The sequence below is a fragment of the Myotis daubentonii genome, chromosome 16 (assembly GCF_963259705.1).
Source record: "Myotis daubentonii chromosome 16, mMyoDau2.1, whole genome shotgun sequence".
In the NCBI taxonomy this organism is placed as follows: Eukaryota; Metazoa; Chordata; class Mammalia; order Chiroptera; family Vespertilionidae; genus Myotis; species Myotis daubentonii.
In genome coordinates, this window is record NC_081855.1 from 12823118 (window position 1) to 12850314 (window position 27197).

At 47.2% G+C, this 27197-nt stretch overlaps 1 protein-coding gene across 4 annotated transcripts in view; it reads right to left on the reverse strand.

Annotated features, from left to right (window-relative positions):
* ARHGAP44 (Rho GTPase activating protein 44) overlaps nucleotides 1-27197 on the reverse strand; it is a 188658-nt gene that overhangs the window by 28058 nt on the left and 133403 nt on the right. For 3 of the 4 annotated variants that reach the window (XM_059668579.1, XM_059668578.1, XM_059668581.1), the window contains exons 8-14: nucleotides 24084-24152; nucleotides 22205-22286; nucleotides 21635-21762; nucleotides 8088-8199; nucleotides 7576-7657; nucleotides 3297-3377; nucleotides 482-595 (exon numbers count right to left, since the gene is read on the reverse strand). In XM_059668579.1, coding sequence (XP_059524562.1) covers nucleotides 482-595; nucleotides 3297-3377; nucleotides 7576-7657; nucleotides 8088-8199; nucleotides 21635-21762; nucleotides 22205-22286; nucleotides 24084-24152 — 668 coding nt within the window. The remainder of the gene's footprint in view (nucleotides 1-481; nucleotides 596-3296; nucleotides 3378-7575; nucleotides 7658-8087; nucleotides 8200-21634; nucleotides 21763-22204; nucleotides 22287-24083; nucleotides 24153-27197) is intronic. The other variant, XM_059668580.1, reaches the window with a different exon arrangement.

Below are 27197 nucleotides of genomic sequence, written 5' to 3' on the forward strand. Positions count from 1 at the left end.
AGCCACCACAGAAGTCCTCCGTACAGGAGACGTGTGAGGACACACATAAGTAAGCTGCACACATCAGCAGGTGGGGGGCCCCTTTCAACGTGAGGTGTGAGCCCCATAACCGCCAGTCTCCTCTCCCAGCTCCGTGCTCTTCTCCGAGACCCCTTGGTCCCCCTGGGCCCTGACACTGGACGCGTGCTCTTCAGAGTCAGGAAAGCCGGGGAGAGCCTGCCTCGCCCACTCCGCCAGGCCCCTGCCCTCTCACCCCGACACTGTCTTGGATTAGCTCGGAGGAGGCCCTCCTGGCAGACCTGCAGCTCTGAGATGACCAATGGGAAGATCTGCAGAATCCTGGGCCTCCTCCTGAGCCTAAAGGGGGAGGAGGCCAGGGAGGAAATCTGCCTTGAGAAATAAGGAGTCTGGTGAGGGAGAGTCAGGGAAGGCCCTGACCCTGCAGCCCGCGGTCCCCACACGCCCACACTCCTGCACTCACCCTTCCGCTTGTGGCCACAGGAGGTTGGGTCCTAACACAATCGCTATGTTACTGGGAGTCATCTTGTTTACATCTTGATATTCTGACAGCTTCGATAAAAATTTGATCAAGTATCTGAAAGGAAGTAGGAAGGGCCAATTTTAACTAAGAGTTCAACACCTGCACGTTCCCCCAGCACTGGGTGGAAACTTCTCTCACGTAGCATAGCTTACTGACAATGAGACGCATACATTCTGCAATATGATGAACACACGTCATGCACTGAGACATGGGAATGCTCCCAAAACAGACAGACTCAGACATCACTGCTATATGTCAACCTCTGGCCAGAGAAAGTCTCCATCTTTCCTCTGGACTCAGTATAAAATGGCCTAAAGTTCCATCTTCACTTCAAATCTCTGTCACCTGCCACCTTCCCTGTGTGCAGAGGGGAGAAGCAAAGTGTCCGGGGTCGGCGGCAGGGACACCTACAGGCCTGGAGTCTATCCCCTGGTCCCTTTGGAGCCCCTCAGAGGGGCTTTCTGGGGAAAGCCAATGAAGAACAAGTAAAGACTCAGCATACGACCCAGCAATTCCACTCCTAGAGATATGCCCAAGAGAAGCAGATCCACACAGACTTGCAGCATTACTCAGTAGTCAGATGTGGGATATATGGGTACATAAAATGTGGTCTCTCCATACAATGACATATTATCTATAATAATAAAAGCACAATACGCTAATTAGACTGGACGACCTTTCGGACGAAGCCAGGGCTGTGAGGAAAGCCCGGGTCTCCGGTGCCAGAGGGAAGCCGGTACCAGCAGCTGGGGGAAGGAAGGCCTACTCTTGCACGAATTTCATGCATTGGGCCTCTAGTTCAGCTGTAAAAAAGAAATGAAGCTCTGACACATGCTACCACATGGATGAACCTTGAAAACATCCTGCTGAGAAAGGAAAGACCACATGTTGCAATGATTCTGTTTACATGATCTATCCAGCACAGGTAGATCCACAGACAGGGGTGGGAAGCAGGTCGGGCTGCCAGGGGCTGGGCTGGGGGACACGAGGAGTGACTGCTAATGGGAATAGGGCTTCTTTTTGAGGTGATGAAAATGTTTAAGATGAGATGTGGTGATAGTTACACAAAACCCCCACAGAATCGTACACTTTAAAGGGGTACAATGAATGATATGTGAATTATATCTCAATAAAGCTATTAAAAAAAAAAAGAACCAGTAAGGAAGCTATTTACAAATGAAGCACACAAAAATAGCTCTGGCAAATCATGCCCAAAGTCTGCCAGGCTCTGCCAAGTACCCTGGGGGCACATTTTCTCCCGGACTCTCAGGTACTCTCAGTTCTTGAGGCCCTTTTGCTCCTGGCAGCCTGGCAGAAAAAGCGGACTCAGCTGCCCCTGTCCCACCCTCTCCTGACCATATCTCACTCCAAGAGGCCACACCCTGGACCAGAACGCAACCCAGCTGACAGCAGCCAGCCCACCGCTGCCGGAGGCCAAGGCTGTGGTCAGCAATACTCAATGTGTTATACCAATCTGATTCTTCCTTTTTTTTTTTTTTAAATAGTGGTAAAATATACGAGTCCCCATTTAACTATTTTTAAGTATATAATCCAGTGGCAGTAAGCACTTCCACACTTTTAGGAAACTGTCACCACTCTCCATCCAGCTCCAGAACTTTCCAACACCCTAAACTTGACCTCTGCACCATTAAACAACACCCTCCCATCCTTCTCCCCTACAGCCACTGGAACTCTCCAGCCTACTTCCTATCTCTGCGAGTGTTGACTATTACAGGTGCCTCATATGAGTGACTCATGCAGTATTTGTTCTTTTGTGTTTGGCTTTTTTCACTTAGCACCGTGCCTTCAAGGTTCATCCACATGGTAGCCTGTGTCAGAATTTCCTCCCCTTCTGAGGCTGAACATTGCATTGTATGTGCATTTTGTTGGCCCATTTATCCACTGAGGGGCATGTGGCTTGTTTCCACCTCTTAGCTGTTGTGAATAATGCGGCTCTGAAAATGGGTGTACATAGCAAGTCTTGGCTTTCTAATCTATTGTCTACACAGCCAGATGTGGAATTGCTGGGTCAAATGGTAATTCTATGTTTAATTTTTTGAGGATCTGCCTTACCTCACTATTGGGATTTTTTACAGGGAAACAGAAATTATCAGGCAGATGGTGGCAGGAGCTGAAGCTAAAAATCTGTATCTAAAGAAACTGTGAGAAGAGGCATGGGGCCAGGAACAGTGCTGGCAAGACAAAGTGATGAGGAAGCAAAAGTGTGAAGGAGCAGAAGCCGGGGAGGGAAAGATCTGCACAGCAGCAGGAAGTAAGATCTCAGGTGGTCGCAAGAAAAGCGCGAGATGGACGTGTTTAAAATAGCTGGTGAAGGGTGGAGCGCTGGAGTACGTTCTTCCACAGCCTCTCCTTCCTGCAGGCTAGCTCAGCACATGCCTGCCCACTGCAGCCCCAGGTTTGCTCAGCTTCTCCCGGGTGTCCACGAACACCCATCTTTGCAATAAATTCCCAATATCTTGAAATAACTTGCATTAATCTTTGCTCCTTGCAAATCAAAGAACTTAATTGAATTAGCCAGTGGCTAATTAGGCAACCTCCAAAGTCATATGCCCCGTTTCCTCATCTGCAAAATGGAAATGAACAACTTCACAGGATTGGTGGAGGCTGGGCAGAGGCCATACATGTTAACACTTTGGACACCATGAAATTCAGTGCATGTTAGTGAACACAACTTCCAACCGGGAAACTGTCTGGGCCTTGAATAACTGACCCAGTGTCTCCAGGGTCCACTCACCGGATGTTGCTGTGATTGGCCTTGGGCAATTTTTCACAAGCATTCCACAGAGCCTGAAGCCTCTTTTCTTGCTCCTGGATGCTGGGGAATTAATAGGAAAAGCCACTGGTTGAGCATGACTTACTGCAGTCTCCCTGGCAGCCACATCAACCGGTCACTGTAATATTTGAGAATAAGGAGCCACCCACGTGCCTGACAGTGTCAGCAAGCTATGACTACTCCAATGTTTGGTTACTATTAGCTCCTCTCTATGCTCTCTTTCTGTCTTGTCCTGTGCTCTTAACAAATCTCCCTCTCCCCACGTCCCATGTCCAGGTGACTGTGTGCCAGGCAGCAGTGGGGGCAGGAGGGCAGAGGCCGGACACCTGAGCTCTGCAGTAGGCAGGGCCTGGTGTTGTCAGGAGGGCGATTCTGGCCCAGAAACCAGGACACTTGGCACCAAGCAGGACCTACACACCCTCCCGGGGCAGGAAGAAGTCCTTACTTTTCCTGGTTCTGAGACACTGAGCTCTGAGGCCTCAGGATCCTTCCTAGTTCCTGTTTCCTGTGAGACCCACCTCTACAAGTGAGGGGGGAGGGCTGTCTCTCAGATCCTGAAGCAAAGGCATCCTCCCCTTCTCCAGCTTCGTATCACCAAGGTGGCATAGACATGCAGTGAGTAACAAGGACATGTTCTCCCTCTCCTTCACCCCGGGACCACGGTGGAAGTTCAACCACATCCACACCATGGTGGCAGCTTACTGCTCAGTTCAGTGAATATTATTTAAGGACTCACATTCGGTGAGTCCCTTCTGAATAAGTGAATTTAATGACTCATGGAAATAAGGAATCTGATCTATCCAGACGTAACTCAGAGGTGGGTAATTCGCATGAACAAGGGTTTCTCCACTAGACAGGAAGATTTGCTCAAAGGGTTTCTTTATTCATAAGACCTCTGAGAATGAAGAGAATTGCTCATAGGATTACACTTTTTAAGTATTTTTCATGAAAATCTACATTAAGGCCTACATGGTTCGGAAGGCCTTATGATAAGAAAAACAGAAAGGAAACACCAGCTGGTGAGGCCCCGGCTCTGAGCCCTTAACTAGGGTGTGTGTGTGTGTGTGTGTGTGTGTGTGTGTGTGTGTGTGTGGCAGTCACTCACAGGCGGAGTTCCCAGAGGCCTCCCATGGATCCTGACCAGTTAGCCAGAGGGAGAGGGAAACACTTGGAGAGTGGAACCTCTGCTGGGAACCTGGCATGAAAGCCACACCTCCCAGGAAGAAATGGAAAGGTAACAGCTCATGTCCCTTTGACCAAAGGCTGGCCAGAGAGGGTCTGCTGTCGGGCAGCCTAGTTCCCCCTTCCTGCGACCATGTGCCAAGGATTTCCTCTGTGAACCTCACACCCCCCACTGTAAATGGGATTGGTAAGAGAACTTTCTAGTCTCTTATTTACGTGGCTGCAAAGGTCGTGTCCTTTGAGTTACAGGCCACCCTGCACGGTCCTGACAATCCCTAAGTGTGAGTGGTTTAAGGGAGAATCGTACAAAGTGCTCATCTCTCGGTCAATGTCAGGCTCTGCAGCCACCATGGCTGCTGCCTCTGCTCTAGCCTCCAGCAGCTGAGCGCCTCCTGGGGCACCAAACCCCATTCTTGGTCCTGCTCCTTAGTCCTTTCTAAGGTGAAAGGGCTGTGAAGACCTTTCATTCAGTAAAACTCAGCGAGCACTTCCTGCAAGTCAGGCTCTGTCCTGAGGGCGGGGAGGCAGTGGTCGGCCAGGAGGTCCTTGTTTGCAAAGCTTACAAGGTAACCGGCTACTCACACGCAGCCTGAGTCAGGCAGTCAGTTCCCGTGACAACGAACACAGATGGGACTTATGACGACTGCTGGCTGCTTTACCTTGGGGTTGTCAGACAGGCCTTTCTGAGGTTACATTTAAGGCGGGGCCCTGAGGCAAAGGTTTCGGGACACCTGCATCAGAGGGAGCGGCCAGCGCGAAGGTGAGGCATGTCCGTCCTGTGGAAGGAGTCCGATGACTGCAGCCTCAGTCCTTGCTTCCTAGACTCCAGCGTGGAAGCACTTCACTTACGTGGCTTGCAAAGTCATGTCCTCTGAGCTACAGGCCACCCTGCACTGTCCTGCGATCCCTAACTGCTGTCCCCGCAGCTTCCCTGACTCCACCTCCAACTCCTGGCCGCCCCATCCCCACAGAGCAGGCAGCGTTGCTGTTAGGGTTAGTGTGGCTCATTCGTGAGACTCAATGGTTATCAACCCAACAGCTTTGGGAGTTTTGAAACAAGGAGCCCAACCAATGAAATCAGAATCTGGGGAAAAAAGGTCCAGGCATTGGTATCTTTTAAAAGCTTCCCAGGAAACTAATGAACACAGAAGGCTGGAAATGGCTGCTCCGGACAAATTACTTTCTTTTGAGAGCGTGAGCTGTCACAATCTTTAAGGCAGGACACACAGTCCTTGCTTTTCCTTGGTTCCCAGACACTGAGCTCTGAGGCTTCAGGATCCTTCCTATTTCCTATGAGACCCACCTTCACAAATGAGGTGGGAGGAGTGTCTCTCAGACCTTGAAGCACAGGCATCCTCCCCTTCTCTAGCTTTGCATCACCAAGACCCTCAGACATCAAATAAAAGGGAGTTTCCATCAGAGGACGTGTTCTTACTCTCCTTCACCCCAGGACCACAGTGCTGTTCTAGATCCTCACCCCAGGACCACAGTGCCATTCTGGACCCTCACCCCAGACCACAGTGCTGCTCTAGATCCTCACCCCGGGACCACAGTGCTGCTCTAGAGAGGCCTCAGGGGCCATGGCTAACCACCTGGGTTCTGGAACCAGATCCTCATTTTGCCATTTATTAGATAGCAAGTAACCTGCCATTACATACCTGCCCCATGACTCAACTTCCTCATCTGGAAAATGGGAGAAACAGTACAACCCACTTCATAATGTGGAATTAGATGAATTAAAAACATATAATGAGGTTAGAACAAGGCCAAGTCTCTAAAAATCACTCAACAAATAGTGTCCCCTAGGATTTTTACTACCCTCACGGAACCCACACTTCTCCACAATGAGAACAGGAACACCGTACACTCAGCCAGCCCTGCACAGTGCTTGACCCCCATGGCGTCATGGAAACAAACAGTGACGCACCAGGACTGAGCACCTTCCTCTACCTCGACACTCACCAGCCGGGCTTCGCTCCAGGTCTGCGGGCTTCTCCTCCAGCCCAGTTCTTACAGAGCAGGTGCACACTCGTGTTCTTTCTGGCAAGATGCTGGCTGCTCCTTATGACTAACTCCCACGCTACAGACCTCCAGAAACCACGTCCTTTCCCAGGCACCGGGCTGAGTCCTGCTCTCATAAAATGTTCTCCCCCATCTCTTCTTCCTGCATGTCTCTACCCCCTGCTCTCTGCTGGCAGTCTCCTGGTTCCTCACCAGCCATGCCATTTACTCACTAAAACCCAGTCCTCCAAATAACAGCATTTATTCAGGTAGCTCTTCCCATGGCCAATAGTAACGCATGCACCACGTGAGGAAGGCAGCTGGCTGTGGCTTCGCCTGCTCTTTCCTCTCTTCCCAACAGCACTGGAGCCTCAGGTATTGTCCTGTTACCTCCAGCTGGGCCTTCCCTTGGGGTCATCTTCCGGAGGGCGGAATGTGTCCTCGCCCAGATGTTATGTGTTTATAGTGGTTATTAATTGTTATTAAAATATTTTTACCTATTGGAGACAACTTAAGGACCCCTGTGACCACTCCCTTGTCTTCCACTCCAGAGGAAATCACTACCTCTGACTGTGTGAGCCCTTCCAGAACCTTCTTTCATGCATTTATACATACAAAGAGCCACTCTTAAAAGTGTGTTGTTTTCAGTGCTTTTCTTCTTTTTACAACAATGGAATATCATAGGTGCCTGTTAACTTGCTTTATTTCACTCAATAACAAATCTTCATGCCTTTTCATGATAGCGTGAATAGCTCTACCTGTTTTGACTGCTGCAGAGTATGTCACCGTGTAGACATACCACAGTTTATTCAGCCACTCCCCACCCCCCACCAATGAACATTTAGTAACTTTTAGGTTTTGGCTATTTCAGCAATTGCTGAAATCCATGTTCCTGCATATGCCTCTAAGGGCACCTGTACAAGCGTGGCAGGTGTTTCTGCATGATAGATACTGAGAAAGGAGCTGCTGGACCATAGGTGACATGCTTTCATAATTTCAACAAACACTTCCAGAGAGACTCCAACCCACAAGCCACTCCAAAATGTGGTGTACTCACTTGGAAGCCTGAATCCACTCGTCATAGAGTTCAAAGGTCATAAGAGGTTCTGGCAACTCTCGGAGGTAAGATTTCAAAGCTCCTGGGCATGAATACAATATTGGCCATGAGCCACTTGGAATGGCAGAGACAAGCACCACCAGCCAGCATTACCCACGGGGGTTACATCTAGCACGGGCTCCCTGACCCAGATAGCATACAACGGTGGCTTCCCGTGGGAGTGGACCCAAGACCCTGGCAAGGCAACGGGGCCTGGGCTGGTGATGGCATTGGCCTCCTGGCCTCTAATTCCCACCACTCTCTCATCGTCTGCTGGTACACAGGGGAGACCTTCCCTCCAGGGGCATAGCAACCAGGCTTAACACTGGCCCTCGTGGACGCACCTAAAGCTTGTCAGGAAGCCACGGGCTCCAGTGTCTGTGACACGTGGTCACACACCCTCCATGCTCTCCCTTCCCTGTGAGCATCTTCAGCACGAGGGAGCACCGTGCCCAGGGGCTGTGAGCACCCACCTGCGATCGCGTGTGGGTCTGCTGAGTACTCCTGCACGTCCACCACACAGCAGTCCAGGGCAGCTTTCAGCTTCTTCAGTTTGGAGGCGGATGGAGCCACTCGGAAGAGTCCCTACCAAGAGGCCAGAAGTCAGTGCACAGCCCTGAAACTCAGGCACAGAAGCAAAACCAACAGACAGCAAGTCTGCCCACTCCTTTGCTCCACATTCTCCTGGGTGCATTTCCGAGCACCACTTGCCGGGAGCCGGTCCATCCTTGCTGTTTCAAGGGACCTGGCATATATGGCATATGGTTCTTAATATGTTTGCTCACCTTCTTGGCGCTGTGTTTTAACCAAGGTCACCTCTCCGAGAAAGGTTGAATCCCCAGGTAGGGATTTTCCCCTGAAGTTAGGGAGGGAATAAAACCCCTCAACTAAGTGCCAGGCGGGTAATTAATCACTTTAACTATGAACGATCATGCTTAAGCTACATAATCTTTACTCCCTGGAATGGAGATAAGAAACGCCCTAACCTTTGTAATAGAGATTGATAGGATTGAATCAACTGGTATAACTACAGATGTAACAAGACAGAAAGAGACAGAATTCAGAACACAGAACTTAGAACACAGAACTCAGGAGACAGGACTTAGAAGAGAGAACCTACAGACAGAACCTACACAGAACCTACAGACAGAAGAACTTCGCTGGAGAGAACATGGCAAAAGATCCTGGACTGAACCTGACTACAGAAATTGGCAAGAGAACCTGACTAGAACCTGGTGACTGAACCTGGCTGGAGAACCTGGACACAGAACCTGGCTGGAGATCCTAACCAGAACCTCTCTGGAGATCCAGACCAGAACTTGGCTGGAGATCCTGGCTGGAGATCCTGGCTAGGCTGCTGATCAACTGAACGCTGTCTCCATGTCCTTCCCTCTTCGCCGACTCCGTCTACGCCTTTGGGGACCCCTGGACCTGCTGGGGTTGGACCCCGGCATCTGGCGCCCGAACAGGGACGCCTAGGTAAGCGCCCCGCACTCGGGACGGATAGGACTCCACCATAGGAAGAGGGTGGATAGTCTTCACCGACTCCGTCCACACCTTTGGGAACCCCTGGAACAGGATTCCCATAGGTAAGCCCCCCCCCCCATTGAGAACCCCCACATTCAGGACGGATAGGACTCCACCAGGGTGCTGCAAACCCCCCTACAGAGGATAAGTAGGGTAAGAAGGTGGATAGTACAGAACTTAGATTGAGAAGATGTGCCATACTGAGTCCAAAGAAAGAAGACTCTGTATTGATCTTTACATTAAGAAGATGTGCCATACTGAGTCTAAAGAAAAAAGACTCCGTATTGATCTTTTAACACATATGCTTGCTAGCAGAGGAGTTAAGGTTTCTCCCAGTCAGATGGAACATTTTATACAAGAAATATGTCCATGCTTTTCTGAGGAAGGAAAGGTGCCGGAAAGGTAAATGTAGAGGCATGGGAGAAGGTAGGCCCAAGGAGCCTTATCCTTAACCCCACTGCAGCCTTTCCACCCCAGGAAAGTGCAGGATTGGCAAGCTCTCCCTAGGGTGATAGATCAGGACTCAGGTAATAGCGGAAAGCGCCAATCCTACTCTTAAAATGGATACAAGAGAGCGTTTCAGGTTTTTCTTTTTAATGCCTTGCTTTTAAAAAATAAAAAAGGGGGAATTTGCATGGAGCCGGTCCATCCTTGCTGTTTCAAGGGACCTGGCATATATGGCATATGGTTCTTAATATGTTTGCTCACCTTCTTGGCGCTGTGTTTTAACCAAGGTCACCTCTCCGAGAAAGGTTGAATCCCCAGGTAGGGATTTTCCCCTGAAGTTAGGGAGGGAATAAAACCCCTCAACTAAGTGCCAGGCGGGTAATTAATCACTTTAACTATGAACGATCATGCTTAAGCTACATAATCTTTACTCCCTGGAATGGAGATAAGAAACGCCCTAACCTTTGTAATAGAGATTGATAGGATTGAATCAACTGGTATAACTACAGATGTAACAAGACAGAAAGAGACAGAATTCAGAACACAGAACTTAGAACACAGAACTCAGGAGACAGGACTTAGAAGAGAGAACCTACAGACAGAACCTACACAGAACCTACAGACAGAAGAACTTCGCTGGAGAGAACATGGCAAAAGATCCTGGACTGAACCTGACTACAGAAATTGGCAAGAGAACCTGACTAGAACCTGGTGACTGAACCTGGCTGGAGATCCTAACCAGAACTTCACTGGAGATCCTAAGCAGAACCTCTCTGGAGATCCAGACCAGAACTTGGCTGGAGATCCTGGCTAGGCTGCTGATCAACTGAACGCTGTCTCCGTGTCATTCCTTCTTCGCCGACTCCGTCTACACCTTTGGGGACCCCTGGACCTGCTGGGGTTGGACCCCGGCAACCACTGTCAACACTGCAGCTGCTGTTTCCTAAATGTTCCTGCCGAGCAGGGACTGGGCCTGGCCCACTGTCCTGTCCCCGGGGTCTACTATGGGTAACTCACCATTCTGTCTTAGTATTTGTTGAAAAAAAAAATAAACTTGGGCACCCAGTTTTCTTGTTCTTGTGTTTTGAAGATACTTTTTGGAGAATATTATGACTGAGACCTAGTTAGATTAGGGGAGGTGTGGGAATTCAGATGTGGAAGAGCTATAGGTGCGTGTGTGTGGGAGGCACAGGACTATACTTTTATTTTTTAAATCTTTATTGTTGAAAGTATTACATATATCCCCCTCCCCCCCGCATTAACTCCCTCCAGCTCACCCTCGCCCCCTACCCCAGGCTTTCACCACCTAATTGTCCACGTCCATGGGTTATGCACATATACATACAAGGTCTTTGGTTGATCACCTCCCACCCACCCACCCTCCCCCGGCTTCCCTCCGAGATTCCACACTGTTACATGCTTCCATGTCTCTGGATCCACTCTGTTCATCAGTTTATTTTGTTACTTAGATTCCACATATGAGTGAGATCATGTGATACTTGTCTTTCTCTGACTGACTTATTTCACTTAGCATGATACTCTCCAGGTCCCTCCATGCTGTAACAAAGGGTAAGGGATTATTCTTTTATACTGCTGCATAGTATTCCATGGTGTAAATGTACCACAGCTTTTTTATTCACTCATCTACTGATGGGCACTTGGGCAGTTTCCAGATCTTAGCAATTATGATTTGTGCTGCTATTAACATAGGGGTGCATACATTCTTTTTGATTGGTGTTTTGGGCTTCTTAGGATATATTCCTAGAAGTGGGGTCACTGGGTCAAATGGAAGTTCCATTTTTAATATTTTGAGGAAACTTCATACTGTTTTCCATAATGGCTATACCAGTCTGCATTCCCACCAGCAGTGTACTAGGGTTTCCTTAGCTCTACATCCTTGCTAGCACTTGTCATTTGTTAATTTGTTGATAGTAGTCATTCTAACAGGAGTGAGATGGTACCTCATGGTCGTTTTGATTTGCATCTCTCTGATGATCAGTGACTTTGAGCATTTTTTCATATGTGTCTTGGCCTTCTGTATGTCCACTTTGAAGAAGTATCTATTTAGGTCCTTTGCCCATTTTTTAATTGGATTATCTTCCTTCTGTTAAGTTCTATGAGTTCCTTATGTATTTTGAATATTAACCCTTTACCAGATGTATCATTGCCAAATATGTTCTTCCACACAGTGGGCACCCTTTTCGTTTTGTTGATGGTTTTTCTATTCAGAAGCTTTTTATTTTGAAGTAGTCCCATTTGTGTACTTTCTCCTTAGTTTCTTTTGCTCTAGGAGATGTATCCGTAAGCATATTGCTATAAGAGATGTCTGAGATTTGCTGCCTATGGTTTGTTCTTGGACTTCTATGGTTTCATGACTTACTTTAAGTCTTTTTATCCATTTTGAGTTTATTCTTGTGTTTGGTGTAAGTTGGTGGTCTAATTTTTTTTTTCATATATCTGTCCAATTTTCCCAACACCATTTATTGAAGAGACTGTCTTCACTCCATTGTATGCTCTTGCCTCCTTTGTCAAATATTAATTGATCATAATGGCTTGGGTTGATTTTTGGGGGTCTCTGTTGTATTCTATTGATCTATATGCCTGTTCTTTTGCCAAATCCAGGCTGTTTTGATTGCAGCTTTGTAGTATAACTTGAAACCTGGCATTGTGACTCCTCCAACTTTTTTCTTCTTTCTCAAGATTGCTACAGCTATTTGGGGTCTCTTTTGGTTCCATATAAATTTTTGGAGTATTTGTTCTAGATCTGTGAAATATGCTGTTGGTATTTTAATAGGAATTGTACTGGAATTGTAGATTTCTTTGGGTAGTATGGACATTTTAACGATATTGGTTCTACCAATCCACGAACATGGTATATTCTTCCACTTGCATATATCTTATTCTAGCTCTTTTTACAACGTCCTGTAGTTTTGAGAGAACAGGTCTTTTGCCTCCTTGGTTAGTTTATTCCTAAATACCTTAATTTTTTTTGTTGCAATGGTAAATGGGATTGTTTGTTTAATTTATCTTTCTGAAAATTCATTATCTATATATATAAAAGCCTAAGTGACTGAACGACCAGTTGACCTGTCGTTGTGACGTGCACTGACCACCAGTGGTCAGACTCTCAACGCAGGAGCTGCCCCCTGGTGGTCAGTGTACTCCTACAGTGGGAGCGCCGCTCATCTGACAGATGGGCACCAGATGCCGGGCTCACGGCTGGTGAGTGTAGCTGCGGCGGCACGAGGCTCTCCCACCTCCTTAGCAGCACTACCATGGCAGCAGTAGGTGCAGCAGGGTTGGGATGAGTGGGAGCGGCATGGTGCCTGGCCAGGGTTCAGGCTCCTCCCCAGCTGCCTGCTGCCTGGCCTATAGGGATCAGGCCGAAACAGGCAGTCCAACATCCCCCGAGGGGTCCCGGATTGCAAGAGGGTGCAAGCCAGGTTGAGGGACCCCACCGGTGCACAAATCCATGCACCAGGTCTCTAGTTGGTGTATGAGAAAGCTGTCAATGTTTGGGTGTTGATTTTGTAGCCTGCTACATTGCCAAATTCATTTATTAAATCTAGTAGTTTTTTGGTGGAGTCTTTAGGGTTTTCTATATACAATATCATATCATCTGCGAATAATTAGAGTTTTATTTCCTCCTTTCCAATTTGAATGCCTTTTATTTTTTCTTCCTGTCTAATCACGATGGCTAGCACTTCCAGTACTATGTTGAACAGGAGAGCTGAAAGTGGGCATGCCTGTCTTGCTCCTGTTCTTAGGGGAAATGCTTTTTTTTTTTTTTTTTTATGCAAGGCAAATATCTTTACTCCTTTGGGAGGGTGCACACGCACATGATCTGGGAGCACATGCACACTGAGAGGGCGGTCTGTTCGGGCTTTAATGCCTGATGAACATCATCTGTTTCTCACTCTTGATTGGAAGAGCTTAGGCTCAGATTCTTGCACAATTGGCTAATTTAAAGGAAGGGGTTGACCTTTGCTGTTTCCAAATGGCAGTCCCCCAGGGAAGCTGCAAGTCACGGGAGCCCAAATGGTGGCTGCCAAGTCATATGACCCAAATGGTGGCTGCCTAAACTCCCTTCTTTGACAGAAAAAATTACTTGCTTATTCTCACAATTCCCCCCTTTTCTCATTTAACTCTTTTCTTCAAACTCAGTTAACATTTGTTGACTTTCATGCTCTGCAGTGTCTAGGACAGCCGTGAGCAAACTATGGCCCGCGGGCCGGATCCAGCCCGTTTGAAATGAATAAAACTATTGAAAAAAAAGTTTTATGTAATGATGTTTACTTTGAATTTATATTAGTTCACACAAACACTCCATCCATGCTTTTGTTCCAGCCCTCCTGTCCAGTTTAAGAACCCATTGTGGCCCTCAAGTCAAAAAGTTTGCCCACCCCTGGTCTAGGAGAAGATTATTTTGCTACCAGAGGCCCGATGCATGAAATTTGTGCAAGGGCCTTGGCCCCAGCCCCCACCCACCACCACCACTGCGGCCCCCGCCTGCCCTGGCTATGGCCAGCGTCCTCTGCTTCCTCTGTCTTGGCCCCCACCCACTGCGGATTTGTCTGGAAGGATGTCTGGTCTAATTAGCATATTACGCTTCTATTATTATAGATTTGGTCAATGGGGTTTCGATTACCCTTTCAATAAGATCCCTCATACATAAGGTGATACAACATTCCATTACTGTAACTCCTAACCTGATTGATTATCAAAGAGGAGAATATGGATACCATCATTACCTTCCATTCTCTGAACCACTGCTCTAGTAAATCAGAGAAAGGATTCTCAGTTCCAGGATTCTCAGCTAACTCATTAGCTAAAGCTGCTAGTCCCTGTAGGGCCTCAGTGATGATTCCATCTGGAGCTGTGTTGTTGGGGATGAATGTACAACACTGGCCTAAGGGAAATGCTTTTAGATGTTGCCCACTGAGTATGATGTTGGCTGTAGGTTTGTCATATATGGCCTTTATCATGTTGAGATGTGCTCCCTCTATTCCCTGAGAGTTTATTTTTTAATCAAAAATGGGTGTTGGATTTTGTCGAATGCTTTTTCTGCATTTATTGATAAGATCATGTGATTTTTGTCTTTCAATTTGTTTATGTGATGTATCACATTTCTTGATTTGCGAATATTGTGCCAGTCTTGCATCCCCGGGATAAATCCCACTTGGTCATGGAGTATGATCTTTCTAATATATTGCTAAATCTGATTTGCTAATATCTTGTTGAATATTTTAGCATCTAAGTTTATCAAAGATATTGGCCTGTAATTCCCTTTCTTTGTAGTGTCTTTATTTGCTTTTGGAATTAAGATAACGCTGGACTCATAAAAGAGCTGGGAAATGTCCCTTCCTCTTGGATTTTTGGAATAGTTGGGGAGTATAGGTGTTAGTTCTTCTTTGAATGTTTGGTAAAAGTCACCTGTGAAGCCGGACTCGGGCTTTTGTTTGCTGGGAGTTTTTTTTTTTTTTTACTGCTCCTATTTCATCAGTTGTTATTGGCCTATTCAGGTTTTCTGATTCCTCCTGATTTAGCTTTGGGAGATTATATTTTTCTAGGAATTTATCCATTTCATTCACATTGTCCAGCTTGTTGGCATATAGATGTTCATAGTACTTTCTTATAATCCTTTATATTTCGGTGGTGTCGGTGGTTACTTCTCTGCTTTCATTTCTGATTTTATTTGAGTCCTCTGTTTCTTGATGACTCTGGCTAGTGACTCATCAATCTTGTTTATCTTTTCAAAGAACTAGTTCTTGATTTCACTGATTTTTTGTATTGCTTTTTAAAGTCTCTATGTCATTTATTTCTGCTCTCATCTTTATTATTTCCTTCCTGCTACTTATTCTGAGCTTTTCTTGTTCTCTTTCTAGTTCTTTAAGTTGTAGGGTTAATTGTTCTTGTTTTTTGAGGTAGGCCTATAGTGCTATGAACTTCCCTCTCAAGAATGCTTTAGCTATGTCCCAGAGATTTTGGGTTGTTGTGTGTTCATTTTCATTTGTTTCCAGAAAGTTTTTCATTTCTTTCTTGATTTCATTGGTAACCCATTCATCCCATATAATAAAAGCCTAATATGAGAATTGTCTCCTCAACTGAGAGTTCAACTGGGAGTTCAACTGCTCGCTATGATGTGTGCTGACCACGAGGGGGTGGCGTGGAACATGGCAGGCGTCGGTGACATGATGCTGGCAGTGGGCAGCAGTGGAGGTGCTGTTGGCCCTGATGGGCCCTGACGAGAGTGGTAATGTGGTGGGATGGTGGAGCAGGTCAGCAGGTAGCGCCAGGCCAAGGTGGGAACCCTGCAGATGGGGGGCAGGGCCACCGCCCAGCTCCCAGGCATTGAGGGAGCTGGGCAGGGGGCTGATGACTCAGGTGGAGGGGTGTGCACGGGGACCCGGGGGCCCAGGTGCTGCCCAGGACCCAGAGGTCAGCTGGGACCTGCCCTTCCATGGCAGACGTTTGCACTTCGATTGCCGACCAGGCCTAAGGACCGAACCCGTGCACGAATTTTGTGCACCAGGCCTCTAGTCCTATATAATAAAATCCTAATATGCAAATTATCCCCTCAACCAAAAGTTCAACAGAGAGTTTGACCAGGGGGCAGGGCCAGCCGGCCAACCGCCCATGGCCCCTCCCTCTGGCCGGCTCGGCCCCGATCGGGGTGGGCCAGCCAGACCCTACCTATGCACAAATTCGTGCACTGGGCCTCTAGTTGTTTAATAACATGCAAATTAGCCTCCATGTGTTCGAATGTTTTGGCGTGGTTTTTACTGTAGTTGATTTCTAATTTCATTCCACTGTGATCTGAGAAGATGCTTGATATGATTTCAATCGTCTTGAACTTGTAGAGACTTGTTTTGTGTCCTAACACGTGGTCTATCTTTGCGAATGATCCATGTGCACTTGAGAAAAATTTATATTCTGCAGCTTTGGGGTGAAATGTTCTATAAATGTCCACTAAATCCATTTGATCCAGTGTGTCCTTTAGAATCACTGTTTCCTTGTTAAATTTTTGTCTGGAAGATCTATCCAGTGAAGTCACAGGGGTGTTAAAGTCCCCTACTATGACTGTGTTGTTGTCAATCTCTCCCTTAAAGTCCTCTAGAAGTTTTTTTTAAATACATTTAGATGCTGCTATATTGGGTGCATATATGTTTAACAGGGATATATCCTCTTGCTGGATTGATCTCTTCAGTATTATGTACTCATCTTTGTTGTCTCTTGTGATGGCCTTCATTTTGAAGTCTGTTTTATTGGATATGAGTATCGCTACCTTAGCTTTTGTTTCTTTTCCATTTGCTTGGAAAATTTTTTTCCATCCCTTCACTCTGATCCTGTGTGTGCCTTTTGTTCTGAGGTGGGTCTCTTATAGACAGCATATAGTTGGTACATGTTTTTGTATCCATTCAGCTACCCTATGCCTTTTGATTGGAGCACTTAATCCATTTATAGTTAGGGTTATTATTGATGGGTACTTATTTATTGCCATTTTAATTCTGTATGCCTAGGTTTGTCTCTCTGTTTCTTCTCATTACAGCAGTCCCTTTAGCATTTTTTGTAATGCTAGCTTGGTGGTGATGAGCTCCTTTAGTCTTTCTTTGTCTGGGAAGCTCTTTATTTGACCATCTATTTTTAATGATAGCCTTGCTGGATATAGTAATCTTGGTTTCAGATCCTTGCTTTCCATTACCTTCAGTACTTCATTCCCTTCTGGTCTGTAGAGTTTCTGATGAGAAATCAGGTGTCAGCCTTATGGGAGTGTAGGTAACAGTCTGCTTTTCTCTTGCTGCCTTTAAGATTCTTTGTCTTTAATTTTGGCATTTTAATTATGATGTGTCTGGGCATGGGCCTGTTTGGGTTCTTCTTGCTGGGGGTTCTCGGTGCCTCCTGAACTTGTGTGACTTTTCCTGCACCAGGTTAGGGAAGTTTTCTGCCATTATTTCTTCAAACACATTCTCTATCCCTTTTCCCCTTTCTTGCTCTTCTGGCTCTCCTGCTATGCGAATATTGCAACATTTCATGTTGTCCCACAGCTCTCTTAAGGTGTCCTCCTGTTTCTTAATTGTTTTTCTTTTTGGGTCTCTAATTGAGTGATTTTTTCAACTCTTGTCTTCTAATTCACTGATTGGATCCTCAGTTTCCCCTAATCTGCTGTGTATTCCTTCCAATGTGTTCTTTATTTTTGCTATGTCATTCTTTATTTCTGTTTTCATAGTTACTATATCTTTTTTCATGCTGTTGAGCATCTTTACCATAATTATTCTGAGCTCTATATCAGATAAATTTCTGATCTCCATTCCATCTCTCTCTTCTGGAGAATTCTCTTGTTCTTTTATTTGGGGGTTCTTTGTCTCCTCATTTTAGCTGCCTGTTTGGATTTGTGAATATGTATTGGGTAGATCTGCTATGACTCCCAGTCTCTAGTGCAGGACAGTGTCAGAGGCTGTTTCTGTCTAATTAGATCAGGCAAAGACTCAAAGCCTCCAGAGACTTCCTCTGCTTGCAGACTGTTGGATTTAGTCTTGAATTGCCCTCAGGCAATCATCCACAAGTGTGAATAGAGTTTTTCCTAACAGGGTGAGGTGACTGCTTCTGCCTGGAGGCTAATTGTTATCATCAGTCTCTTAATGGGCCTCAGCAACTCCACTCCTTGGGGCAAGGTGTTTTCCAATAGGGTAAGTCAGCTGTCTTTTCCCTAGGCAAAACTGCCTAATTAGCAATTGTCAGTCTCTACATGGTCTCCACTTTTTGTCCTCAGTTATCAGGGTTCTCTCCAGTGAGTCTTCAGTTGATTATTCAGGGAGTTTTTCTGCATTTGAGTTGTAATTCCAGTTTGGTCCTAGGAACGTGTTCATGCAGCATCCACTTACTCTGCTGCCATTTTTAGTTTCTCCAGGGATATACTTTTAGATCCAAATGAAGCCTGTGTCCTCAGGGTAAGGTAGACGGGATGGTATTTGAGGGAGGGATGCTCCCTTCAGCCCCTCATGTTCTGTTCTCAGAGTTACTTTACAAAAAATACATTTTTATTGATTTCAGAGAGGAAGGGAGAGGGAGAGAGAGAGAGAGAAACATCAAAGATGAGAGAGAATCATTGATCAGTTGCCTCCTGGAGGCCCACATTGGGGATTGAGCTCGAAACCCAGGCATATGCCTTGACTAAGAATTGAACCATGACCTCCTTGTTCATAGGTCAACCCTCAACCACTGAGCCATGCTGGTGTGGCATCAGAGTTATTTTTGAATTTCTGTCATCCTTTTCAAGTGAAACCCCTACCTCCTGCGAAGTTAACGTGAACTAGGAAGAGAAAGAGAAGAGGCCGGGGTAGGTGGAGAGGAGACAGATGCAGGTCAGACTTGGAAAGGAACCCCAGGTCCCAAACAGGAAGTTGGACATGGGTTGAAGACCTTGTGGTTTCTGTTTCACCTTCTCAGCTCCTGGCATTCTGTGATGCAATCCTCCTGGCGGAGGCTCCTGGCTACTTTACATGGAGGGTCCCCAATTCCCAAATTCCTTTAGGACAGTGATCGGCAAACTCATTAGTCAACAGAGCCAAATATCAACAGTACAACGATTGAAATTTCTTTTGAGAGTCAAATTTTTTAAAACTTAAACTATATAGGTAGGTACATTGTTACTAACTTAATTAGGGTACTCCTAAGGCTTAGGAAGAGCCACACTCAAGGGTCCAAAGAGCCGCATGTGGCTCGCGAGCCGCAGTTTGCCGACCACGGCTTTAGGAGAAAATGTTCCTGGTCTGAGTTGGGGTCTGCTGAGGTCAGTCACTCCCTTCTTAGTACAGGCGGACAGATGCCCAGAGATCTCTGGCATATATGCAAGGAAACTCCCAAACGTGTCTGGTTAGGGAGCAAGCGCAGCAGTCATGATGCAGACAGCAGCCGCAGCTTCCAGAAGAGGTAGAACCGGCTGGACACACACAGCCACACAGGGAGAGAATTGCACTCGGCGATGGACAGGCCAGGAGAAGGAAGCAGAGTCGCCAAGCACAGCTTCAGCTTGACTATGTAACTGAGAAGACTGTTCCATCGAGAGACACAAAAACGGGAGAAGAACGTGATTGTTCACATAGTGAGTCCCGGAAAGGAGGAGTGAGTGGTGGTGCGGATGCAGACTCAGAAATGCTGAGTTATCTTAAGAAATTGGGAGCACAGAAAACAAGCCCAAAGAGCTGAGGAAAGGAGCACGAGGCTGCGGCTGGGCGGAAACAGGACTTGCCTCTATTGAGGAAACCGGAGTGCAGTTGATACTAACATATCTGCTGATGCAAAGTAGGGAAGGATTAAAGTGAGGTAGTGAAGGTCTGACGTGAGGCAGAGAGGCCCAGGGTCAGGAGATGAGACAGGAGATGCCAGCTCACCTGACTTCTGTCCTTCAAAATCTAGTTTATACTTGTTAGAAATTTAAAGATATTGATAAATTATTTTACTTTTCGTATGTAATAATGTCATAGTTATATTTAAAAATATTCCTAATCTTCGGGAGAAACCAGAAGTATTATAGACGAGATGATATAATGTCTGGGAGTGGCTTCAAAACACCCACAGCAGGGTGGGGGCAGGACGTGGAAGTGGCGTTGGAACAGGGCTGACCCAAGCCAGGGGATGAGGCTGCTTATCTTAACATTAAGTTTTTCCACAATTAAAAAAAAATGATGGGAAGGAAAAGGCCCGCTATGAAACTGTGCCTCAGGGACTTACAGATCTTCTCATCTTGAATTGATAACATGAGAAAATGCCTGGCACTGAAAACTTAGTCAAAAGACACTTATTCTCATTCCTTTTGAATGGCCAGCATCCAGAGCAGCCTGACAGAGAGGGAGTGGCCAGCATACCCAGTCAAGTCTCCTTTCACCACTGTTTATCCCCCCTTTACCTGTTCCTCCCTCCTCCCAACCCCCTTCCCCTCTGACAGCTGTCAGTCTGTTCTCTGTATCTGAGTCTGTTTTTCTCCAAAAAACACATTTTTATTGATTTCAGAGAGAGGATGGGAGAGGGAGAGATAGAACCATTAGTGATGAGAGAGAATAATTGATCAACTGCCTCCTGCACACTCCCTACTGGGGATTGAGCCTGCAACTGAGCATATGCCCTAGCTGGGAATCGAACCTGATTCATGGGTCGGCGCTCAACTGAGCCCCAGTGGCCAGGCTCTATGAGTCTGTTTTTATTTTGTTTGCTAGTTTTTTTGTTCATTAGGTTCCACATGAGTGAAATCATCTGGTACTTGTCTTTCCATGAATGACTTATTTCACTCAGCATAATGCTCTCCAGGTCCATCCATAAAAGGTAAGATTTCCTTCTTTTTTATGGCCAAGTAGTATTCCATTATGTAACTGTACCACCGATTTGTTATCCACTCATTCACTGATGGATACCTGGGCTGCTTCCAAACCATGGCCATTGCAAATAACGCTGCAGTGAACGTAGGGATGCATATATTCTAAAAGGTCTATTTTTAAAATTGGAACTTAGGAAGAAGACAAAGGAGGAGGAGGGGGAAGGGGAGTAGTAGGGAAGGAGGAGGGAAACGAAGACAAAGCAACAGCAGCCTCCAAGACTCATATTAAACATGAAGAAGGAGCCCTAGCTAGTTTTTCTCAGTGGTTAGAGCGTTGGCACTTGGACTGAAGGGTCCTGGGTTCGATTCTGGTCAAGGGCACGTACCCTGGTAGCTGACCCGACCCCTGGCCCTGGTCAGGGTACATGCAGGAGGCAAGCAATCGATGTGTCTCTCCCCCTGCCTTCCACTCTCTCAATGGAAAAATATCCTTGGATGAGGATTAACAACAACAAACATGAAGAAGGAATGGCTGGACTGTGGCTGTACGTTCCTCATGGCCAGTGTTATCAGTCTCCCTGTGAAGGGAAGGCTCATAGGCGAGAGCAGGGCCCATCTGGGCTCTGCAGGAGAGAGGCTGTACCCCATGTTGCCATGTTTGGTTTTGGGGGCCAGGTGGGGATGGTGCCAGGAGAGAAGATGCTGCCAGGGCTGGGGCTGGCCGTGCAGACCTACCTCCTCCTGCATCCCGCACTCCAGCAGCATCGTGACGCAGGCCTCGATGGGGAAGGCGATCTCCCGGCCGCTGATGGTGAGGTGCTCCTCCAGGGGCTTCCCGAAGGACGGCTTCTCCACCCAGGCCTCTGCGGAGGGTGCGGGGGATGCAAAAAGGAGGCCGTGAGGGGTGAGTGAAGGACGCCCTGCTGACCATGTCTTTCCTCTTATACCGATTATCCTAAGACCACAAAAGACACGGAGGCCCAGCTGAGCCTCCGTCCCTGCGGTTTAGGGTGACTGAGAGGACAGGGCAGGGCAGATGCTAACTGGCTGTGTGCAGGGCTGTGGGGCCTCCCGTAACAGGTAAGACACACTTCCACTCACATCCACGCCCCCTCACCCCCGGGACAGTGGGTCTGTGTGGCTCGGCTTCACCGCAACTGGACCAGGCACCGGCCTGAGAAGTGCTGGCAGCCCATCGAACGTGACCCGTGGGGAGAGTGGAAGGTGAACGGATGCAGGCCCGGGTGGCCTCTGGGAAGGCGAGCAGCCCAACCCTCCCTCCAGGTCACACAGATGTGCACTCACCCTGCTGTGCTTTTATCTGCGGCAGCACGGCCTGCAAGAGCGCCAGCGACTTCCTGTGGTACTCAGCTTGCACTTCTATGAGCTGAGAAGACACAAGAGCAGGCGTTACCCTTTGCCAAAGGCCAGGAGCTCAGGCCGCTGCGCCCTTGGGGATCTCTGCCTGAAGGTGCTGGTTACTCACGGGGAAGGGGGTGGAGCCCCTATTCCTTCCTCAATCACCCAAAACCATGGGCAAACTTCCCCTTAGTCTCTGTAGCAACAGCCACAGTGGGAATGTGGGAGGTGGGAGAACCATCAGGGTGAGGGGGACCCCAGAGCTGGAGCCCAACCTAGAGAGCTCGCCTTTCCTGCCATCTTACCATACCAAGCGCCCCCCAAAGCAAAAGGCAACACAGAGAGGTAAGATGATGGGAGGATATAAATGAAAATTACATTGAGAAATCCATTTGCCTATTAGAGCTAAAGGCCGTTAACCAATGGCCAACACACACACACACACACACACACACACACATCTTGTTTTCTGCAAAGATATAACTGATCAGAAACTTGTGTCTTGCTCCACAATCCTCTGCAAGTCCCCAGGGAGGTAAAATTGCTTTGGTTGTAATGATATGGCTCCCGGAACAGTCCCTCCCAGCTATGTTGGCCATCTCACTGCTCAAACAGCTGCTGAACTGTGGCTAAGAGCCGAGGAAAACCTGTGAGCAATAGTTACTTCATTTATCTTCTGAACTCCTCCTTCCCCCTCAAAAACGGGGCATCTATGAGGGAAGGAGAATGATTCACGATTTAAACGCTTAGTGTGGAAGGTAGATACTATTGTTTCCAACTAAAAATAAAATGAATTTTAAAAAAATCAGGATATTGAAATAAATGGCATACAAATGACAATTAGGCAGCCTAATAATGTTTGCAATGTCAACATTTCATTAGTTTTAACAACCCTGAAGTTGAATATTACCTTCACCAACAAAAGCAATGGAGTATACTTGAAAGTACATTACTCCTTCAAAATAACTTTCTAGGTTGGAAGGAACGCATATCTGCTTTTTCAGGGTGGAGGACACGCCTCTGGACTTCTGTCCACTGATGGAAGTGCTGGAAGATGGCCGACAGCCCACAGCCATTCGCACACTTAGCGAAGCACCCTCAACCTCTCAGGAGTGCCACGCCCCCCCTTCCTTCTCTTTATCTTCCTTATCATCCCATCACTTCCCTATTTTTAATTTGTACTTTTTCTCAACTCAGATCCTGTTTCTCTCTCTTTAAATCTGCTTTCCTCAACCAGAAGAAGGCAAACAGGTCACACCAATCATCGTTTACCTACCTGTCATCATCCTGGCAAAAATCCAGGTTAAAACCAATCTGTGCTGGGGGGTGGGGTTACCATCTTCCTAGGTCCTTGTTTATGATACACCAGGGTTTTCAGGCTTGGCCCTACTTCCGTCTGGAAAATTCTTTGTGTACAGGCTGTTCTGTGCATTGCAGGATGCTTAGCAGCATCCCTGACCTCTACCCACTAGATGCCAATAGCACCTCCCCCAAAGGTGGTGGCTAAAAATGTCCCCAGCCATTGCCAAATGTCTCCTGGAGGAGGCAGCAAAACCATCCCAGCCTGGGAACCACTGCATAGGCCTCTGAGTTGTAATGACCTTCATGAATGAGGTTATTTTTAGGGTTTTCTAGGGAGAGCGGGGGAAATCCATACAAGGAGAAAGAAAAGGCAGGGTTTTTTCACAGGTAGAACAGTCACATCCCACTCTTTTCCGTCACATGCTCAGCCATGGGGCCTCAGTCTCACACCCACACTCCTTCCTGTCCGCACCAGGACTCTTGCAAACGGACTGTAAGCTGTCTCACCTTCATGGACCCTTACCGTTTGGAAGTAGTTTGCATAGTCGATTTCTTTGGCCACAAAACTGTACATGTCAGCTGACAGCTGGTCCTGCGGAGGTAAAATGCACAACCAAGGTGAAATGACAGAGTGGCTAACGCATGGGTCCAGACCTCAGAGAAGAACAAGCCTTCCCATTGTTCAATCTCATTTTTTCTTTTTTTAATATTAAAAAAAAATCTTTATTTTTGGAAGTATTATGTATGTCCCTTATTCCCCCAATGACCCCTTCTAGCTCACCCCCTCCCCCCTCCCAGGCCCTCACCACCCTATTGTCTGTGTCCATAGGTTATGTATATATGCATATAAGCTCTTTGGTTGATCTCTTCCCACCCCCTCTCATCCCTGCCTTCCCTCTGAGGTTCAATATCATCCTATATAATATCCTATATAATAAAAGGCTAATATGCAAATTGTCCCCTCAACTGGGAGTTCAACCAGGGCCAACTGCCTGCGGCCTGTCACCCCAGCCAGCCTGGTCCAATTAGCCCTATCAGGGCAGGCCGGCCGGACCCCACCCAAGCATGATTTCGTGCCCCGGGCCTCTAGTTTTCAATAAAACCTGACATGTCACAAACTCTGCCCTGGACATTTCCATGCTGCCTGGCCTCGTCCCAGGGAATGGCAAGTGTGAATACACTTGATCTTAGCCAAAAGGCCGAGAAGCGATGCAAGTGTGAATAGAACACCTGTGCCAGAGGTTCCCAAAGGATTTCAACACAGGGTCCTTGTCGGGAGTTAGGGAAGCTGGTGTGGGGGTGATGTGCAAGTTACTCCCACTCCTCTGCAGCTTACACCACCTCTGGGAAGCAGCCGGTGAGTACAATCTGTGCTTGTCCTCTCTTCCTTCTCTCATTTCGTCTCTGATTATTTTACTGCTTTGCTGTCCTTCATTCTCAATACTGATTGGTTGATAAGCAGCATATGAGAAAGAGATAGCAGCACACCAACTGGGAAGAAGTTGGATAAGACAAGTGGGCAGGGGAAGGATTGCTGATTCAGAACATATCAGAACCTGACTCAGCCGATGCACATGCAAATCCAGTGTTAACTGTCCTGCGCGATCCAGTGCTCCACACGATGGGGCAATGGCCCGACGCTGTGTCTGACCTGCAATGTGTTCTCCTCAGAGAACCATTTTCAGTTCCGCAGAAATATCACAGGAGGGACAAGCAAGCAAGCACACCTGAGCAGGAGGGAGACTCGCCACTAACCACGTCTCTGAGCACCATTGCGCAAGTCACATGATCTCTCAAGCTCTTCCCTGTTTGGTTGCCTCAGGTAGGAGATCTTGAGAAGAAATACTAAGTGGAGGAGAGAAGAGTCTAGACTCTAGAACAACCGTGGGCAAACTATAGCCCACGGGCTGGATCCGGCCCTTTTGAAATGAATAAAACTAAAAAAAAAAAAAAGGCCGTACCCTAGTATGTAATGATGTTTACTTTGAATTTATATTGGTTCACACAAACACTCCATCCATGCTTTGGTTCCGGCCCTCCAGTCCAGTTTAAGAACCCATTGTGGCCCTCGAGTCAAAAAGTTTGCCCACCCCTGCTCTAGAACGTTCCCTTGGAGGTGAACGTGAGACCAGCACAAGAAGCTGACCTAGATACTGAGTGAGGTAAAGCCGGCAGCTCCGCGCTGCAGGGAGAGCCTGTTTCACGGAACCTCCTGTTCTATCCCAACCCCCCACCCCACCCCCCACCTGCCAGTTAAGCCCATTCCTAGCGAGACGGCTAGGATGTGCGGAGCCATCTGTGTCCTTTCCCGGTCTCCTGTGTCCTTTTCCAGGCAAGCATTGCGGGCACGTCCTCAGAGGGCTCTTGTCCACGAGACACAGGACCAAGGCACAGAGCTAAAGGGGAAGTGTGTTCTCTGAGATTGGAGCACAGAGGAGGCCAAGCTGTCCTGGGCCAGTTTCAGACCATGAAGAAAGGGGACCAATGAGTTAACATGCACTGGGAACCGTCTAGGCGCCAGGCACATCACATGGGGTTCTCCATGCCACATGGAATGCTCATCTCTCTTAGGGTGCAGAAATTCCAGATTCAGAGGAGCAGCTACCAAGGATCCTATCTGTCTGTCCTCCTCGGTCTCAAACGTGCTTCTGACAGTAGGGGCTCAATACTATTTGCTGTGAGAACAAATGAAGAAATGGAGCTCAGCAAGGGAAGCTTTCCCGAAGAACAGCATGGGCTCTACGACCTCCCTCAGCTCCCTTTCGCCAGAGCAGCCCTTCCTAGGGCTGCCCAGTCTGCCAAAGGGTCAGGAGAAAGCAGTTTTGCGGGGAACCAGACTCCCCATGCCACCAAGTCCAGCAGACACCCATCCCCAGCCTGGCAGGCGTGAGGGAGCTACGCCAAGTCAGGGAAAAACAAGGACTAGGTGATGCACGGCTCTGCAGAGAGAGGAAGAGACCCCAGGAAGGACCAAGGCCAGGGCAACTGCATCTTCACCAGCAGAGTTTAGAGAAGCCAACCACCCGCGTGTGCCCTCGGAGCTCCGAAGGCACAGTCAGAGGACGGCCTTATTAAGTGAGCAACGTGGCCTCCCAATGAGCCACTCCGCAGAAAGACAGTGACGCTGCAAATAGAGTGTCCATGCACCTAAACCATCCGTGAATTTTCTATAAAGAAAACAACTTCCATCAATAATCACCAGATTTAAATGTGTTTAAAAATCATTTGTTTGCTGATTTTTGCATTAATCGACACTTGGAAAAATACCAAGTAATTAACCCCGCCCACCAGTAACCCCAACAGCAGAGATAATGGCCATAAGCTGTGATGTGCTTAGTCAGCATTTATGTTAATTGGCACATGTTGGTATGATCACTTGGCTTACAAAAAAGAGGCCAGGATGCTTTGTAGCTCATTACTCCTAGATAAGCATGTTTTATACTTAATAAATGGACGGACTAGGTTTCTATTGTTGAATATTGTGTTTTTAGTTTTTCCCACTATAATGACATTTGAATAAGTATTTGTTTATACAGATTTGCATCCATCTCTTGATTATTTCCTTAGGATAAATTCTGCAGTTAAAATTAATTTTGATTATATAATTCCTTATAGTTAAATTTAAAAATATTAGAAA